The 18,948-nt window shown below is 45.7% G+C and overlaps 2 protein-coding genes and 1 pseudogene across 4 annotated transcripts; 1 reads left to right on the forward strand and 2 right to left on the reverse strand.

Moving 5' to 3' along the window:
• Positions 1–1,635: 1,635 nt before the first annotated feature.
• Positions 1,636–6,858, reverse strand: LOC124676568 (GPN-loop GTPase QQT1-like). Of its 3 annotated transcripts, XM_047212612.1 has the most exons (12): positions 6,772–6,858; positions 6,238–6,325; positions 5,906–6,083; positions 5,562–5,606; positions 5,365–5,444; positions 5,210–5,284; positions 4,424–4,527; positions 4,181–4,337; positions 4,016–4,103; positions 2,814–2,886; positions 2,610–2,740; positions 1,636–2,056 (listed from the first exon to the last, which is right to left on the reverse strand). In XM_047212612.1, exons 3-12 carry the CDS (start codon positions 5,995–5,997, stop codon positions 1,987–1,989), a joined length of 915 nt encoding a protein of 304 aa, XP_047068568.1. In that variant the 5' UTR covers positions 5,998–6,083; positions 6,238–6,325; positions 6,772–6,858; the 3' UTR covers positions 1,636–1,986. The 3 variants fall into 3 exon arrangements, with proteins under 3 accessions (XP_047068568.1, XP_047068569.1, XP_047068567.1); XM_047212613.1 differs by lacking the exon at positions 6,238–6,325 and having other exon boundaries at positions 5,906–6,019; XM_047212611.1 differs by lacking the exons at positions 6,238–6,325; positions 6,772–6,858 and having other exon boundaries at positions 5,906–6,112.
• Positions 6,859–9,763: 2,905 nt separating this feature from the next.
• On the forward strand, positions 9,764–11,214 carry LOC124678587 (putative peptidyl-tRNA hydrolase PTRHD1). The gene is made up of 2 exons (XM_047214458.1): positions 9,764–10,166; positions 10,709–11,214. Exons 1-2 carry the CDS (start codon positions 9,792–9,794, stop codon positions 10,889–10,891), a joined length of 558 nt encoding a protein of 185 aa, XP_047070414.1. The 5' UTR covers positions 9,764–9,791; the 3' UTR covers positions 10,892–11,214.
• Positions 11,215–11,745: 531 nt separating this feature from the next.
• LOC124673254 lies at positions 11,746–15,587 on the reverse strand (annotated as a pseudogene).
• Between the last annotated feature and the right edge of the window lie 3,361 nt (positions 15,588–18,948).

Genomic DNA, 18,948 nt, shown 5'->3' on the forward strand with positions numbered 1-18,948 from the left:
GAAGCCAACATAGCAGTTAACGTTTTCCGTTATTTTTTACATTTGTTTTAACTACATGAACATGAAGCAAGAAAAAGATACAGGTCAACACGGGAAATCCCGGGAACACCCAACACCATTCATTCCAAAACTATGCAAACTCGTAATACTAGGCGGCCCGTAGCCAGGACGGTTGTCACCTATATCGAGTGAGCCATAAGCCACTGCTCATTCGGGTGCAACATGACAGATGACGCTGCTGTTACTGGGCGCTCATGTTGGCCGACCTCGTCGGCGCGGGGTTCGCACCGCACACCCATGTGTAGTTGCGGTGGTTAGCTGGGCCGCGACCACTAGAAGGTAATTCTCATTTTTCCTTTTTCGTTTTATTTCTTTTCCATTTTTCTGTTGTTTCTTTTTTTACTTTCCATAATCTGATTTTTCCATCTAATATTTTAGCTGGGCCGCGACCCACTAGAATTTAAATTTGAATAATTTTCAAATTTGAATGATCTTTAAAATTTGAACGTCTTTCAAATTTATATGATTTTCAAATTTGAACTTTTTTGAAAAATGAATATTTTATAAAAAAATAAAAAATTCAGTTTTGAACATTTTTTTAATTTGAACATTTTTTAAAAAATAATTTTGAACATATTTTAATTTAAACGTTTTAAATTTAAAATATTAGTTAAATTTAAACAATTTTGAAATGCAAAATTTTCAAATTAAATATTTTAAAATTTATAAGAAAGGAAAAAAGAAACAAAAAAAAAAGAAAAAAAAAACACAAAATGAGCTGACCAGGCCGGCTCATACCGCGCGGGGTAGGGGGTGTGCAGCGTGTGGTAAATGCCGACCTGGTCGGCATATATGGTTTGCTGCTGCTACTGGCCGCACTCAGCCCAAATCGACGAACGGCGACGGCACAATCGATTGTATGATGGTTTACGGTCCACTCTATATCGAGAACGAACATAAATTGTAGTGAAGTCCGAAAATGCAATTCAGTTCATGGGTGCTTATGAACCTACTGCTACCATCTTTCTTCTGAATTTTCGAGAGTGTTGTTCGAACACTCTTTTCGGGAAGCTAATGCAGTAGCTCATGAATTGGCTAGGATAGCTAGAGGATCGAACACTCAAGTTTGGACTGATCAAGCTCCAAATTTTCTATTACCTTTGTTGCGTTCTGATGTAATCCTTATAACTGATAAATAAAGCTGGTTCACTCGTTCAAAAAAAAAAAAAAACCTATGGTAAATTTTAAAAAAAAACTGACATAAAATTTTGCATTTACATCTAGACATTCTATATTCGTACATAAAATTTCGAAAAATAAATATTTTTTGTGTCCAGTGTAAAAAGACAAATTTTGATGCTTTATCATGCCTATCATGTGATATTTTATTTTGTCTCTTTTACACAAACAGAATAAAATGTTATCTTTTCACCAAATACTTATGTGCAAACATAGTATGTCCATATGTACAGTGAAATTTTATTTCAGATTTTTTAACATTTTAAAATTTTGTTGTTTATGCATTTTTCATAATAGGTTCATACACGCGTGAGCCAAATCCCCGAGGCACCTAATAGGTTCATATGCACCTACTAACAAGGAAGCTATGCTGGAGCTGTACTAACAAGGAAGCTATGCTGGAGCTGTGGAACATACAACACACGACCGAGTTATATTTGGTCTGTGCAGCTACATGACGAAGGTACAGGTACTGCTGAACTGGAAGTTTTTACTAGCCCTACATACTAGAGAGTAGAGATCAGCAAGTTAGGAGAAACAAGTACTCATTCACATATAGTTTCACGGCATACCATCTTCACCTCACAGATGATGGCAGAACTCTACACATACAGAGACTAGCAAAAAAACTCCAAATAACACCTACAACTGGGTGTAAGCAATCCACATTGTCATAGTAAACACGAGCCATCTGTATACGCCACAGTGACATGTTTAATTAGCAGCTGGCATCAGCGAGCATCGACCTCATTGCATCCTGCTTGTTTTCTCCACGACCTCGTCGTCTTTCATGTACTTCTCCTGCACTGCTGCTGTTGTAACCACATGTTAAGGAAAATTACCGTGCAAGTACTTGGGATGAGCATTTCATGGCCAATAAAAATAGAAGGTCACACAGTGTATACTCTAGCAGTACCACACCTATATATTGAGCTAGAATATTAAATTCTCTGCATTGCAATCTACTCCCTCCGTTCCTATGAATAAGGCACGCACACATTCCAAGACGAACTTTGACCGAATGAATTAAGCAACAATATCTTGCTTATATAGTAAATAATTGATATTGCTAGATTCGTATTGAAAAATACTTCCTAATGATACCAATGCTATATCAAATATTTCTTATATACAAGGATTAATTCTTGGTCAAAGACAAATCTGCAAGCCTTATTCACTGGAATGGAGGTAGAAGTAAGCCATATAACATGTAAAAGTTAACTAGCCACACCTTCATGGAATGTAAAACGACAAGGGCTGCAATTAATGCCTATACATGCCAGACAGGTGATTTAAACAGTGCAGTTCTCCAACATTAAAGGTATCATATAAGTAATGAATAAATTGGTAGAAGACACAGTAAAGGATATCTGTAGTAATCCCAGTCAAGAGGTGCAGCTGCAATTTTGCTAAACTCAACGGCACTGCTGTCTATAGTTGAAAATATATAGCCATTGCTCTTGTCAATCAACTTCACAAGATTACCCACACTTTCCTTGTCCTGGAGGCAAAAGTTGTAAGAATCAAGACAACATGGAACTGAGTTGGAATAATCACGTCTTTCCAATACAAACCTGGATGTCCAAAGTTGTAAAATTGACTAAGCTAAAATCATCAATCACATCACATAGCTCTTTCGTAAGTTTCCTGTCAGCAAATTAAAAACAATGTTATAAATAACCCAAAGTATAAAAAGAGCAAGTCATGGTTAACACAATGTAAGTATAATAAGATCACCAACAATACAGGTTTTGTCGTGAATGATATAAAGGTTACCACATTTAAGGCCTCATGACATTTGAATATTTGATACAGCATCTGTAATTTACTGACGATGCATGAGGTCATCTAGCACTTCTGAGTACAACTGTCTAAGCACATTACTACATTAGATCACTATCTTATCTGAACAGGGAGAGCTATACAATTTCGTGCAAGTACATTAATTGTAGCTTAAGAATATTTTTCAATCAAAATGGGAACATAATTGTAGTAAGCACCATGGATTGCTAGTCGAAAGACTAGTCGAGACTAGTCGACGACTAGTCTACGAGTCGCATTTGCAAGGTCGACTCGGCCTGTCGACTCGACTCATTTGATGAGTCGATCGAGTCGATCGACTAGTCTTGACTAGTCTCGACTAGTCTAGGTTTGTGAGTCTGTCGACTTAAAAAATGACCCCACATGTTATAATTTTTTCCATTCTTTCCTCCCATTCTCATTTTCCCCAGTGTTTCCCCATGAAACCAAGATCGAGAGACAGTTTCCCTCGCTCAACCCCAAAAGCCAAAACACATCTTGGTGTTCTCTCCCTTGGCCGCCGCCTCTGCAAGAACCTGCCGGCCATTGGAAGGAATTGCCCAGGTTTTCCCCCACTCCCCTGTCCCCAACCTGTAGGCTGCTGGTTCATGGACAAGAGGAAGGCCTTGGCCATTGGAAGGAATTGCCCAGGTTTTTCCCTTGTCCCCAGCCTTATATTCTACGATTTTATCCTAAATTATATATTTTTATTAAACATGAGTCTTGCTGAGTCGAGACTAGTCTAGACTAGTCTACGAGTCGCTGGCCCAGTACGACCGGTCGACTCGTCGACTCGCAAACCATGGTAAGCACTGTGTTTGTATTTCCTTTAAGTGAATTGGACATACCAACTAAATCAGTAACTGTTAAATGAACATTATCAAGCCCGGACTGGTTGTGGCTTTCAATAGGCACAGCACAGATTGCATGCACGCCTTGCTGAGGTATTGAAATTAGGTGGTTGCTGTCAAATTACCTGTACTTAGCAGAAAGAGGATCTTGATCAAGATGGTGTTGCAAATAGGACAGGTCTTGCACATCAGTGTAGAAGTCAAGGTTGAACGCTGAGAATAAGAAAATAAGTACCAACTACGGTAGAAACGTTTAATCAATTAAAATTAGCCGCAGACAAGCACAATACCTAAATTTCCATAGTTCTCAATGAGGTCAATCTTTGACAAAACATTGATGTGCGATAGCTCCAAGTGTAACATTGTTGATAGTGAAAGCAGCAAAGCACTCACATACTTCCCAGGATCACAACATAAATGGGCATCAACAAGGTGCACAACAGTAAGCTGCATAATATAATACCAAGAAAGAGTGAGTAATGCAATTAATTAGCACAATAAGTACTATGAATAAAATTGAAAAACAAACGTACCCGCAAATTTAGCTTTTTGATGAGTTTATTGATGATGTTCCTTGCATTCGTGTGAAGGGAGAAAAGTTCCACTTGCCCCGGGAAATCAAATAGCAGATAGTGATCTGCAGTAACCACGAACCTTCAGCTAGTCATAAAGGAAAATAATACAAGCTGCACAGTATTGATGTGTAGCTGCTCGATAGTCCTCAACTATCATTTTAATGTTTCAAAGAATAGCTCAATAAAAAGTCAAATAATACAATTTGGGCCCCAGATGATTCACATTTCTAAGTTGGAATAAGAAAGAAGGTTCCCTCCAAGGTAACAGCAAGGTGAGTTGACAATTTAAAAAGCAGCTCAGGAGGTGATGTCCACTTAGTAGTTTATCTATCAAAAAATGCACAACGATGGTTCCGTAATTTTCTGTAAAGATTCTTCACTTCAGTCTACTTTCACGCAGTGGCGGAACCATGGGGCTGCTGTGTAAGTGTGTAGTCAATTGACTACACAACATTTTGGCAAAAACTTCATATATATAGGCTAAAATTCATGTGGAAAAATATAAATACATATATTTAACATCACAACTTTGAATTGACATCACAACTTTGTACTCCTGGCTCCCCTACTGCTTCCGAGCACTTCAATGTCAAAATAGATATGGTAGTTTAGTAATTTAGTTAAGGATCGAACTGGGTATATCCTGTTTTGGTATCCAGTGGACATGGCTAATCTAAAATATCTTCAATAAGGGTCGGTCTTACAGCCGAAGGATTGTATTAGAGAAAGGCAGTCCACACTCACCTTCAATAAGAGGTTTCAACTTTTCTTCAAGCCAGTCAATATTCTTCTCCAAGTAATCCATACAATACACAAGCCCTGACAAAGATATCAAGAGCACAACATAAGGAAGCATAGAAACAAAACCAGCAAGCTTGATTCTTGAACAATGGGTAAACCTCCATTAGGACCAAGCGAATGCTCAGACATGACATCGCTAAGTTTTATGAGGTCCTCAATGTTGATGGCACATTCATATCTGGGTACCACTGTCAAGGTCACATCATGAGTCTAACTGCAGAGCACCATGGCAACATATGGTAACAGAACAAGAGAAAAACAAATATCATTTCAAGGCTCGAGTAGCAAAGGATACGGCAATGCATCGTTCGCAGGGTCGAGATTGATAACTGAAACTTTCCTGCAACCAACAAACAAGCAGAGAACCTTTTTAATTAGTAAAATTGCAAGAAGAAAAGCTCTGAGAGCACCAGAACAGGTAACACCGGGACTGGGAGCACTGTCATGCAAGTAAAACTATACAGCTCACCTCATTCTCCCAAACATGAGAACAAACCCTTACAGCATATAGTACTACACTAAACTGAACAAAACACAAGGCCAAGCATTGGAACACAAGAAGCACTAGCACTTGAAGTAAGGAAAGCAGCTTCTAGTGATATAGTACCTACTACGTCAGAGCAAGGTGGCGATAATCACCTTCCGATGAGGGAGAGGAACTGGGACATGCCGTTGCAGTAGGTGGTCTTGCCGCAGCCTGGTGGCCCGATCACCACCTGTCCGAACACCATCTTCCTTTCTCCTGACTACCTCCTGGTACCATAGAAGAATCCAGATGGTGAAATTCGTGAAGGCCCCCTCCCTAGCGGGATTGATTTAGCTAACGTTGTGTTTGGATGCATAAAATTGAGCTTCCGAATTGAATTGGAATGGAATACCAAAACCAAGATGGAAAGGGAATGGCCACCAATTCTAATTCCATCTTGGTTTTGGTATTCCATTCCAATTCAATTCGGAAGCTCAATTCCCCAATGACTATGACAAGCTCGAGGCGCTCATCCCCGATGACTACGACGATCCTAGGCAACGGCGGCTCCAGGAAAATGGTGGTGGGTATTCCTGCCAGCCAAAAAAAAATCTCAAAGCAAAGAAGAACAGGAACAAACGTCTATAATTTTCACAAAGCGTAGAAAAAACACAAACAAAAGCCTATATAGGCTATATTTTCAGTAGGACAATAAATTCAGTAAGAGTAGAACAATTATTTCAGTACAATACATAATACTAAAGCCTATATAAGCCTATATAGATGCTGCTTCCAGCAGGCCCAGCGACACTCTTTTTCTTCAACTACATTATTACAGAAAAAAGTAGTAACTTATATGGTTGCATTTGCATCTAGTACTGATAGATCCTAAGATTTTATATCTGCTACTCATTCCGTTGCTGCTACTTTATATATCTACAATGCTAATTTGGTACTGCTAACTGCGAATTTTATAGGCAAATCAACTAAAATGAAATGGAAAGAGGGCAAAGAGGATCCGTGCGGTGCGGAGATGTACCTGGGCTGGGCGTGGGCGAGTTGGAGTCCTGGAGGCTGGAGAGGTGGAGCCGGTCCGCTCGCCCTTGCCTTCGCCGGTGAATCGCCGGACGCCGGCCGGTGGCCCGCTGCCGCTGCCCAGCCGAGCCGCCTCCGCCCGCCGCCTAGGGTTCGCCTGCTCGGTCGCGGTCGGTCGCCGGACGGAGCGAGCGACTTGTGTTGCCTGATGGGCTGACCTGTGTTGGGCTATGGGCCAAACTAATACAAAAAAAAAATGTCCGATTTCTATTGGTATTCACGGGAATACAGGGCCATACCCCTGGCGCCACCAATGATCCTAGGGCGTCGCACCTCCCGCCACTGTCAAGCTCGAGGCGATCGTCCCGATGACTACGAGGAAGATGCGGCCACGACCGCCGCCTTGGAGCAGTCCAGTCCAGGCACCTCTCGAAACTCTGCCACCGCCATCACTGTTGTCGTCGCACGCGCCACCACAGGCCACGTGGGACGGCTAGATGGTGCCACCTCCTCCGCATATGCACCGCTGGTCACTCTGCCACAGTACACGCAACTGCCATAGTACATGCCGCCGTAGGTCACTGCTTGGGTGCAGCAGATGAGGGCGCCTTCGTTGTTCGCCGATCTCGTCTCTGATGAGGAAGAAGATGGCGGCACTGGAAACTAGGATTTAGCTTTTTTCTATGTAAATTATGTTTGGATGAACGAAATCTTTATCGAATTATTATGTATTTTTTAAACTTATTCAAATTTGTTTGTCTTGGGTAAGCGCGCCAAAAGGCCAACCTGGATTGAATGGGTCTCGCTGCTGTGCGCGCTAGCCTAGAAGGTCGGACAGCGAGCCACATTTTATCCGCGGGCCGATCCAAATGCACTAAAACGGATGGGTCACCGTTTTTGGTTGCCCCACTGACTTACTCATCGAGGAACCATCGCTCACCAGTTTTCCTCCTTTTTGCTCGGGGAGAAAGAAGCTCTCGTGCCGCTTCCGGAGTGTTAGTCGCCAATTCCAGTTAGATACGGAGGTCTGACCCTCCGAATTGGCCAACGAAGAAAAAATGTTGGTCGGTGCGGGTTGGAATTTGCCTCGGTTTTCAGATTCTTATTCCATGTGCATCCAAAAGATAAAATTGTTGGCCTAATTAATAGCATCCAAACATAGTGTAAGAGAATTGCTCGCTCGTTGGCCAAAAACAACCTAGCTCATACGTCAAATTGGAAGGAGTAAAAGAGACCGCCACACTATGTCCCGTGGGTGAGGAAGAAGGTGAAAGGGTGGAGGCAGAGGCGGGGGTGGGGGCGCAGGGGCAGGACCGGGTACTGAGGCGTTGGCGGCATCTACAGGTGACGGCGTGGAGCCCATAAGTATGGACTCGGAAAGGAGGAAGAGGAAGAAAAGAGAAAACTTTCTTGAGTCTTGCTTACTGCTTCTAGGCTCATGAAATGCCTTTGCTCCTAGTTTGTGCTGACTCTGCCAAGCGGCGGCAATATATTATGCAAGCAAAAGGGAAAATGATGTAAATTTATTCACTGATTTAGTTGTTTAGAAACTATTCGGTAGATTTAAATATTTAGCAATTATTCGCCTGGTAGGGCTTCCCCTCAAGCACCCCACCCCCTTACGAGCTCCGCATCCTCCTACCAAGCAACTCCGATTGCCTCATGCACTCTTCTCTCTTACTAAGCACCATGTATATGAGCTGAGTGAAGATTATGGGTCTGGGATGGTCTGATCTCGAGTTGGTAAGGCTTCGGCAAGCGGGATTCATCGCCTACAAGCCTATGGCAGCGAGGTTAGTGCCACCATTTTGTTCGCGGAGGTTATTAATTTTGGAAATTTCAAATGTTGTGGACGGTGTTCTCTTTTATTTGCAGGATTGTTTTTTATTGATGCAAACACACAACATTATGGTCGATGTGTCTGGATGTTTGGTACAAATGTTGCATACTTGCATTAATATTTGGTTGTATTGAGTTTTTCTGCAAATGTTTGTTTCTATGTTGCATATATGAGTTAATTTTCATGTGTTTAAAATGCACGACGTTTCTCTGCATGCTTGTGACATACCGTGGAGAAAATGTCACGTACATATATAATATTATGTGTGGAAGAGTTATGACTTTTTTTGTTGCAAAACACAGTACAGACGTGGGCGCTCACATATACGCACATAAACTCGTCCCTATAAACGCACGCACGTACACCCTACCCCTATGACTACCTCCGAGAGACTGCGTCAAAGAAACTCCATCCGACAGATCTTGAGATTGACGAAGTCACCACAAGCGCCTCGGTGTCGATAGGAACGTCGCCTCCCACTGAAAAATATTCAGTATTTGATGAGACACCAAAGTGTCAAACATGGGGTTTGAACTCTCGTGGGTTGGGGGTGTCACTGCCCTCCTAACCACCCAACCACAGGTTGGTCGTCGAAGAGCTAGATCCAAATATGAAATATTGGACGGTTTAGGAGTTTGGATTGTGACTTAAGGCCATCTCCACCGCCGGTACCCATCCCGCGCCCGAGCGTCCGGATGGGTTAAACCGGATAAAAACGCGGCCCCCGCGCGGACCCATCCCTAAAACGGATGGCCGCGGCGTCCGGGATGACCCAAATACGGCCCAAATCTGGGACTCGTTTGCGTGGCCGTGGATGTCGAGCGCTGGCCGCTCGCGTCCTCCCCTTATCCTCCCCTGGCCCGCGTGTCATAGGGAGATAACTTCATTTTTCATTAAAATTAGACATAGTATTACATTTTTATTAATGCTACCTACTACTAGCCTAGCTACCGACTCGCCGCGGCGGTCGTGGATTTCACTCGACGCGGGCGGCCTGTATGCGTAATCATTGAAAATAGCTGGTGTATCTATACCATGTACTATATATTACTAAAAATATACTCGGATGGTATTGATTGTAAGAAAAATATAACACACTTATTATGGATCGGATGGTGTAGAAGAAAGAAAGAAAAAAAAAAGATCTCCTAGCAAAACTAATCCCAAGCGGTAAACTGGCCGCGATGCTGTCTCTCCTTCCCCTTGGCTTGCCGTCCCCGATTGCAAGCACGCTCCCGAGCGCCGCCTCTCTCCTCCCAGGCCTCGCTAGGATCCCCATCCTCCGAGTCCCGCCGCGAGCCAGCATGAGCGCTGCGGCCGCCTCCACGCCGGAGGCAGCGACGTCCCCCTCCCCGGCCGTCGGCGAGGAAGCGAGGAAGGAGGCCGAGGACGTGGTGGTCCAGTACGTGGTGCTGCGGCGCGACCTGGCGGACGCCTGGCCGATGGGCAGCGTAGTGGCGCAGGGGTGCCACGCCTCCGTGGCCGCCGTCTGGGCGCACCGCGACCACCCGGACACCGCCGCCTACTGCGCGCCCGACAACCTCGACCGCATGCACAAGGCATGTTCGACGTTTTGCCTCACTCCAACTTTGTGCGTCCTTAAGCTTTTCTGCTATCTTCAGCATTTTTTCTTGCGCCTCTAGAAAATGTCAAGTGCATCGCGCGTTTCCTCGCGTTTGCATATCGTTTTCCCCACATAGGTGAGCTGCCTGATTAGCTCACGATGCCATTCAGCTTGGAGCTGCCTCCTGGTAGGAACTACAAAGGCATTAATGCCTTGATCAACGAGATGGTTCTACGACGTCTTGAAAGTTGCAAAATTTCTGATTGGCGGTAGTAACTTCTCCAGCAGAGAAGATGCTTGTGATATCATAAGATGGTCCTAGTCTGTCCAGTTCACGGAACAATTTCAGAAACACAAAATGAAACTATTTTGTACCGGTGCTTTGATAGACCCTTCACGGAGGGATTGTGTAAAAAAGTTCAAATGTCAGCAGTTTTCCCCTGAATTCAATACTTTCTTAGTACGCACTGATGAGGTTAGTTTCAGATTTTTTTTTTTTAAATCCTTGTTTTGATCTGGAAAACCTTTTGTAAACAGGTAACATTGGAGGTGAAAGGGGAGACACAGCTGAAGAACCTGGCCGAGAAACTGGAAGCAGCTGGTGTGAGGCACAAGCTGTGGATAGAGCAGCCTGAAAACATCCCGACTTGCATTGCGACAGCACCCTGCCCAAAGTCGCAGGTGGCTTCATTCTTCAGGAAGCTAAAGCTGTGCAAATGACTCAAGAGTATTTCCAATCCTGTTTCTTGTGCTATCTGTGAGGATCATCAAACTTGGGATACTGCCCAGCTTTGTTCTCGCTGCTAGTTTTGGTGTCGTGGTAGTAGCATTGGAATCGCACATTTTGTGGCCATGTAATGTTGATACCTGCTTGGCAAATAATACAGAGTTGGACAATTTCAGTCTTGGATCTACTGCTTCAGCAATTAATATACTCAGTTGGATAGAGTGTTCAGTCAGAATTTACATCTTCAGTCCTGGATGATTCGGGTCTATTTTAGCCAGCAATGAGGGCCTTTTGTTTTCTTTGAGGAGACACCATGGAGGTAACTTTCTCTACTATGTTAATTGTTGATTGCTCAAAGTTGACGAAATGAACACATAAATTCAGAGATCTTTTAACTAATTGTGTTTCAGAATCCTTTGCATGGATAGATAACAGCAAATGTCATTTTTCGTCGTGTAAGTCAGCAGAGACATTGGATTGTGCTATTGCCATCTTAAATATTCAAGTTCTGGTTTACCAAAGTGGGCAGTAAATACTCCAAACTCTCAAACTTTATGTTCAGTCAACAACTAGAGGATTAATTTTTTTTTTGCTCAAAGTACACTTCACTGCAAAAGCATTAGTAGTGAATGAAGAAAAATACAGTAGGAAAATAAAGCACCCTTTTTTAGTTTTTGTGTGCAGCAATGCCCTGTCGTTCTACAATACATTACTGTATATACACCTCTTCACATATGTACACACCTGCAGAAACAGACATATGTACACATCTGCAGAAACAGCAGAAGCTACAATCATTTTATCTGAATACTTCAAGGACCAAACAAAAAACAAACGTGGGTCACACTTAATGATGCTTGGGCGAATTCCTCCGAGGCGAGAAGAGCCGCCGCGGTGACAGCATAGAGAGGAACCCCGGCGACCCGACGCCGTTGAGCGAATGGTAATCTGACATCAAGAATCCCTCCGAGTTGTCGTGGACACTCTTTCGACCAGGCGTCATAACGCTCTTGCGACCAGGTGTCATAACACCCTTGCGACCAGGCGTCATACTCATCCTGTCGGAGAAGGTGTTATACTTGAGCAGCTGCCTGGGCAGCCAGCCCTTCTTCTTCTTGGCGTTAACGCCGGTGCCGTTCATCCTGGAGCTGAGGTAGGTTCGCATGGCATCGAGGCTCTGCTCAACGACATCCATGGGTGGGCATACAAGCGGGTTTCCCTACGGCGCTGAACTTGTTGAGCTTGGCGAGGCAACCCATGGAGTCAGGGAGCACGGAGATGGAGTTGTAGCTAATGTCGAGCTCCCAGAGCGAGATGAGGAGGCCCAAGCCGTATGGAAGCTCCCGCAGGAAGTGGAAGTTCTGGCTGATGTTGAGCACCTCGAGGTTAACAAGGTTCTCGAGGCCATCCGGGAGTGAGCGGAGGCAGTTGAGGCGGGCGTCAAGGGCCCGCAGCGATGTCATGTGGTTGGTGGAGAAGGGGAGGCTGGCGAGCTTGTTGGAGTTGACAGAGAGCTTGCGGATGTTGTGGAGCTCGAAGCCCAGCGTGTCTGGCAGCCCCGTCAGCTGGTTGAAGTTGGCGTTCAGCTCCTCCAGCGCACTGCACACATATGCCAGGGTCGCACAGGTTAGTCAAAAAATTCTTCACGGGTGTTGCTGGCGAAATGGTGAGTGGGTTTGTGAGAACTGTGATGGCATGCTTACCGGCATTCCTCGATGGTGGACGGCAGGGACTCGAGGAGGTTGCCGGAGACGTTGAGGATGCGGAGCTTGGAGAGGCAGCCAATGGAGTTGGGTAGTGACTTGAGCTGGTTGGAGCGCACGTCCAGGACCACCACGTTCAGCAGCCGCGCGATCATTGACTCTGGAAATACACCACAAGATAAATGCCGATAAATGTTGTTTGTAACACCACAAGAAAATACAAATATTCTTCGAAGGTAGGCTGAAATAGAAATATTCACGTGAGAAATAACAGTAAAATACAACATAGAAACATTCAACGAAAATCCTGGATAGTACACGTTTCGATGTGTTGAGTTCCATTGTGGCCTTGCACTGTCCGAATATTTTGTCACCATGTGCGCGTGACCGTGATGTTGTACATGAATATGATAAACTCGAAAACAATGAGCTCATGGTCGCGACGTAGTTCGGTTGTCTCCCACCCCCACGTCGCCCTCCTCTGGCGACACGGGGGGAACCCTAACCGCCGCCGCCTCTTGCGGCCCCCCACCATCTTCCCCCTCTTCGCCGTCGCCGGAGGGGCCGCCGGCGAAGCCGTGCGCGTCCCAAGGAAGGTGGCCGCGGGGCACCATTCTCCTCCCCGCGCGGGAGCTCTCCTTGGCGCGCGAGCGCGGCGACGAAGTGGGGGAAAGGCCCGTCGGCTGCGGGCTGCGGGCAACGGGCGATGGGCGACGAGAGGCGTGGAGCAGCGGCGATGGGCCGGGTGCAAGGACGCCGAAGCAGCGGCTCCGGGATGGTGGCGGTTCTGGGGCCTTCGCGCCCGGATCCGATGGGGAGGCGGGCCGTGGCGGCGGCCCGGCGGATGCGGCGGCGCTCGGGCCGCGTGGATGGTCGGGCGGCGGCGCGCGCGGTCCCTGCCCGTCGTGGGGTGCGGGGATGGTCCGGGAGCGCTGTGCTGGCCCGTTTCTGGCCTCGATGGAGTTCCGGAGGGCTTGGGCAGCGCGGATCTTCGGTGGTTCTGCGCAGCGAAGCGGTTGCCTCGGGACCTCGGCGGTGGCTCCGGTGCGGAGGTGGTGCTGTCGCCGCATGATGTCTACGGGTACTTCTATTCTTGTAGACAGTGTTGGGCCTCCAAGAGCAGAGGTTTGTAGAACAGCAGCAAGTTTCCCTTAAGTGAATCACCCAAGGTTTATCGAACTTAGGAAGGTAGAGGTCAAAGATAGTCCTCTCAAGCAACCCTGCAATTAAGATACAAGAAGTCTCTTGTGTCCCCAACACACCTAATACACTTGTCAGATGTATAGGTGCACTAGTTCGGCGAAGAGATATTAAAACACAGGTGGTATAGATGGTAGTAAACAAGTAATTGCGATATGAAGTAAATATTGCAGCAAGCGAACATGTAGCGTAACTTGTTGGAAACGGTGTTTCAATGCTTAGAAACAAGGCCTAGGGATCATACTTTCACTAGTGGACACTCTCAACAATGCAATCATAATTGAATATAAATATAAGCACTTGACTATGCTACTCTGAATTACTCTCTGGCTGGATAACGAACACTAATTCACCATGTAGGGATGCAAAAGCAAACCTTAAAGATGCATTCCCAAGTACTAATAAACACCCCACGCTGTCACTTTGAGCATTCATAGGAGGTACTAACACACCACAATTTCATAGAGACATCCAACTCAAATCATAACCCAGTGAACAAGTATTCCGTGAAATATAGCCTAAGAGACCCACACGGTGCACACACTGTCACCTTTACACACGTGGGACAAGGAGTCTCCGGAGATCACATAAGGAAAATCCACTTGAATAGCATAACTACATCTAGATTACAAAGCTCATCATATGGATCTCAGTCATGCAAGGCAATTCATGAGATCATTGTATTGAAGTACGAGAGAGAGATTAACCACATAGCTACTGGTAGAGCCCTTATAGCCTCGAGGGAGAACTACTCCCTCCTCATCATGGGAGACAGCAACGACGATGAAGATGGCGGTGGTGTCGATGGAGATGGCTTCCGGGGGAAATTCCCCGTCCCGGCGGCGTGCCGGAACAGAGACTCTCGTCCCCGAACTTGACTTCGCGATGGCGGCGGCTGCGTAACTTTTCTCGTCCCGTGGCTTATCTTTTTAGGGTTTTCGACGCGGAGACTTTATATAGGCGGAAGGGCAGCCTCGGGGGAGTCCTGGTGGAGCCACACCATAGGGGGGGGCCCCCCTGGCCGCGCCGCCTTGTGGGGTGGGGCCCCTGGCTCCCCTCTGGCCCCTCTTCGGTGCTCTGGAAGCTTCCGGGGAAAATAAGATACTGGGCGTTGATTTCGTCCAATTCCGAGAATATTTCCTTCGTAGGATTTCTGAAACCAAAAACAGCACAAAATAGGAACTGGCACTTCGGCATCTTGTTAATAGGTTAGTTCCGGAAAATGCGTCAAAACGATATAAAGTGTGAACAAAACATGTAGGTATTGTTATAAAACTATCATGGAACATCAGAAATTATAGATACGTTGGAGACGTATCACCGCACAGGAGGTGTGTGTCAGTGGAGTGCGGGCTGGCGGAGTTCCTGCTGTCCGGTTGCGTGGGGATGTGTAGGCTCGATTGCTCCGGGCGAAAGCTTGACCGCGCGGCGTCCGTGGATGTCGTCTCCCTCCTTGGGGGGCGGTCGTGGAGCTCTCCGACCTTCACCACCCTCGGGTTCACCACTACAAGAAATCTGCCATAATATGACGTTTTTTTATGACTGGAAATCAAAATGTCATAACTTTATGACGTTCCTAGCTTTGACCGTCCTTGGCCACTCCGGGGGGGCGAAACCCTAGAAAATCGTGACGTTATTGGGCAAAAACGTCATTGGCAATTTAGGTCAAAACGTCATTAGCAAAAGTAAGTGGCCTACGACGTTTTTCCACTGCCGATTGCGATAAATCAATAACGTCATTGGCATTTGGCTCAATACAATGGTATGTGTTTGGCTGCCATGTCATCCATTTTGCCTATGTGTCCCTTCTCGGGTCCCACGCGCCTCACACGTGTCACTAGAAGCAACTGGCTTGAACTAACTGACATGTAGAACCAACTGATACTTGTGGGACCAAGGCGTCTTGTAATTTTTTTTCTCTGTTGCGTCCACCATTTTAATGGGCTGCTGGTGATATCATCCTCTTTTGGGCTGTCCTCTACTAGGCTGCTGGCCTACCCTAATGTATATGGTGGTTGAATTGCTGGCACGACGGCACATCCGGTGGTTGAATTGCTGGCCCGACGGCCCATCCGGTGGTTGGAAATAACTGGCAAAAAATTGCGCTTGCGAGGACTCGAACCCTCGACCTGGCGCTGCCTCACTACCACTCCCTACCGCTTTGCTACAATAGTGTTGTTGACACAAGTAGGGTTGTCCATGTATATACACATGATAGACTAATCAATTTTCTTCAAAACAGGTGCGGTCGAACCGCTCCTCCTCGACCAAAATCCCACCGACCAGGTGCATCTAGGGTTCATCCTCTGACAGCTCGCATGGCGGCGCATCTACGGTTCCCAACCTGCTCGGGCGGTTCTTCTAGGTCGTGAGCGTCGCCGAGTCGCCGCCGGCGGCCGGGCACGCCCATCCCGTATCGGCAGCCGGCCATTCGATTATGAGCCCGCCGACGTCCGTGGATCGTGGCGAGAAGATGCCGCAATGGATTTCTTGGAGTGATCCAAATCCCGGGAGAAGATACCGGAACTTCAAAATTCGCTCGGTTAGTCTTCGAGCACGCCCTCCCCCCATTCTCGAATTTCCCGGAGCCCGCCGTCTTATGAATTTTCTTTTCTACTATGGCTTATTTATCCTCTTTTGTTCTTCATCCGTCGATTGCTGGTGGAATAGGGTGTAGAGTGTTTACGTGGATTGATGATCCGCTGGATGAACATCACAAAGAATTAGTTCGTGATTTGCGTGATGCTGTTTGGGATCGAGATGAAGAAATTGAGAGGCTCCAGGTAGAAATTTAGAGGCTCCAGGAAGAAAAGTTTCTGCTTGCTGCAAGGAAACAGAGCAACCCTGAACCAAAGAAAATGAGAGGCTTCATGGTTTTGGGTGTTATCTGTAGCTTTTGTCATCTTTTGTACCTGGGTGATGTGTAGGAACTGAAATTAGGGTGAATTCAGTGATCTGTTGGTCAGGAGGAGAAGAAGCTAGAGTATATGCTAGATTTATTGTGTTGTAATTCCAACCATTTGTCTGTTCGTGCCATAGTGTTTAGTTCCTGAATTTGAACCATGTCTATGTATGTGTGCAATTCTGTTCAGTTGAAAATGTGTTCTGTTGAAAATGAGTTCTGTTGAAAATGTGTAGCAACTCCTTTTGCACATCGCGCCGCCCATATATGGTCGCCGGCGTCAGCCATGCATTGAAAAAATTGGGCATGGATTCCCCTAAAAATTGGGCATGGATTCCCCAAAAAATTGGGCACAAATTCTGGGAACAAAAAGCTGACATATTCAACATAAATTCTGGGAAAAACAAGCTGGCATGTTCAACATAAATTCTGGGCCAAACAACCTGACACACAATCTGAAATAAACTGACATTACACAAACATAAATTCTGGGCCAAACTCTATTCATCTTCTTCGGAAACTGGACGATTCCTAGTCCTATTTCCTCCATCATCATCATCATCATCAGTGCAATATTGATACATTGTCTCATCAACCTCCTCGATTTCTTCAGGAAGAACTTCCTTGCTCCGTTTCTTCAGTTTGTCCACAATGACTTTTTCAAGTAGCACACGTTCCTGGTCACTTCTCGTCCTACTCCGTGCAGTGCCTTCTTTTTCTTGCACAGGAACTTGACTGGAATCTTCATATTGATATGATAGTACAGCAACACCGGGTCCCCTGTTCATTTTCTTTTACACTCCATAGATGTCTATGGTGAAATTTCTGCACAACTTGCCATTTTCCTTTCAACTTGGTGTCTGGCACATAAAAGACCTTGGTTGCTTGTGATGTCAGAAGGAAAGGATCATTCTTGTACCAAAACTTTTCTGTGTTAACACTTTTGAAGTGTCCATCATCGTCGAGCCCGGGTTTCCTACCACCAAGGTCAAACCAGTCACACCGGAAGAGGACAACTGACCGATGGACACCACCGCTGGAGTTGTATTGCAATCTGATGATGGATTTGAGCTGACCAAAGAAGTCAATGATGTTCCCATCATGATCTCCCTCAGAAACGATTCCACTATTTTGTGTCTTTCTGTTCTTCTCGCGGTCAACAGTATGGTACCGAACACTGTCAACAACACATGCAGAATATAGTCTCACTCTAAAATCTGGTTTGCACGCCAAAGCATAGAGATCAGGATAGACATCATTTCGCATTTTCCCAATCTGCAAAAAATCAACCAGGGGGTGAGTAACACAAACAGCAAATTTATATCATGAACTTTTCCAATCTTCGGAAATAAACCAGCTAAAGATCTCACATGAGTCTGAAACCATCTAGCAAAGTTCTTGGCAAGCCATCTATCAACATTGATCTGACCACCTCGTTGGTTCAACTCTTGTTTGCACGAGGCTGGAATGGCAACGAGAAAATAGATCCTAATTATTATTTGGAGAGGCTGCAATAACCTATCTATATATGGGGATGAAGAGAAACGTACTCGATGTATGGATCAACCTCAGGGCAACTTCGGAGCACATACCACACCATGTTGTCATAGTCCACACCTGCAAACACATATTGAGAGGCTCCAATAAATTTCACACCGTGTTTGAAAACAGACACATCACCAATATGTGAATCATCCCGCTCCGGATTTCTGCTTGGATGGTTGAATCTTGTTTCAACATCGTCGAAGTATCTCGAGCAAAATGTCGGGCACTCATCAACAATATATGCTTCGGCAATCGATCCCTCCGGCTCGGCATTGTTCCGGACATAACGCTTCAATGTTAGCAACCTTCTTTCGATCGGGTACATCCAACCGTAATGCACTCGGGCCTCTAAGCCTTGCCTCTTTTGGTAAATGGATGGCCAAATGCACCATCACGTCGAAGAAAGATGGGGGAAGATCTTCTCAAGTTTGCAAAGAATAACTACGATTTCCTTTTCAAGTCTGTCCGAACGTCTCTCTTCGAGTGTTTTGCGACACGACTCTCGAAGAAATTTCCAAGCTCAGCAAGCTGCTTCATATATGTCTTCATGGATTGTTCCTCGCCAGGCCAGCCGGTAAGATCCTTTGAAGCAATATATGACAGTCATGGGTCTTCAGCCCTTGAAGCTTGCACTTATCAGCAGCCACACACTTGGATATGTTAGACGCGTACCCATCTGGAAACCTCACAACTTTTATGA

Source organism: Lolium rigidum, chromosome 7 (assembly GCF_022539505.1).
Source record: "Lolium rigidum isolate FL_2022 chromosome 7, APGP_CSIRO_Lrig_0.1, whole genome shotgun sequence".
NCBI classification, from domain to species: Eukaryota; Viridiplantae; Streptophyta; class Magnoliopsida; order Poales; family Poaceae; genus Lolium; species Lolium rigidum.

Excerpts from the sequence above, each read along its gene's own strand:
- LOC124676568 (XM_047212613.1), bottom strand. The coding sequence starts at position 5,997 with ATGGTGTTCGGACAGGTGGTGATCGGGCCACCAGGCTGCGGCAAGACC. Across the intron at positions 2,741-2,813 it reads TTACAACTTTGGACATCCAG|GACAAGGAAAGTGTGGGTAA; the intron begins GTTTGTATTGGA and ends TTTTGCCTCCAG. Across the intron at positions 2,057-2,609 it reads CTTGACTGGGATTACTACAG|AACAGCAGCAGTGCAGGAGA; the intron begins ATATCCTTTACT and ends ACATGTGGTTAC.
- LOC124678587 (XM_047214458.1), top strand. The coding sequence starts at position 9,792 with ATGCTGTCTCTCCTTCCCCTTGGCTTGCCGTCCCCGATTGCAAGCACG. Across the intron at positions 10,167-10,708 it reads ACCTCGACCGCATGCACAAG|GTAACATTGGAGGTGAAAGG; the intron begins GCATGTTCGACG and ends TTTTGTAAACAG.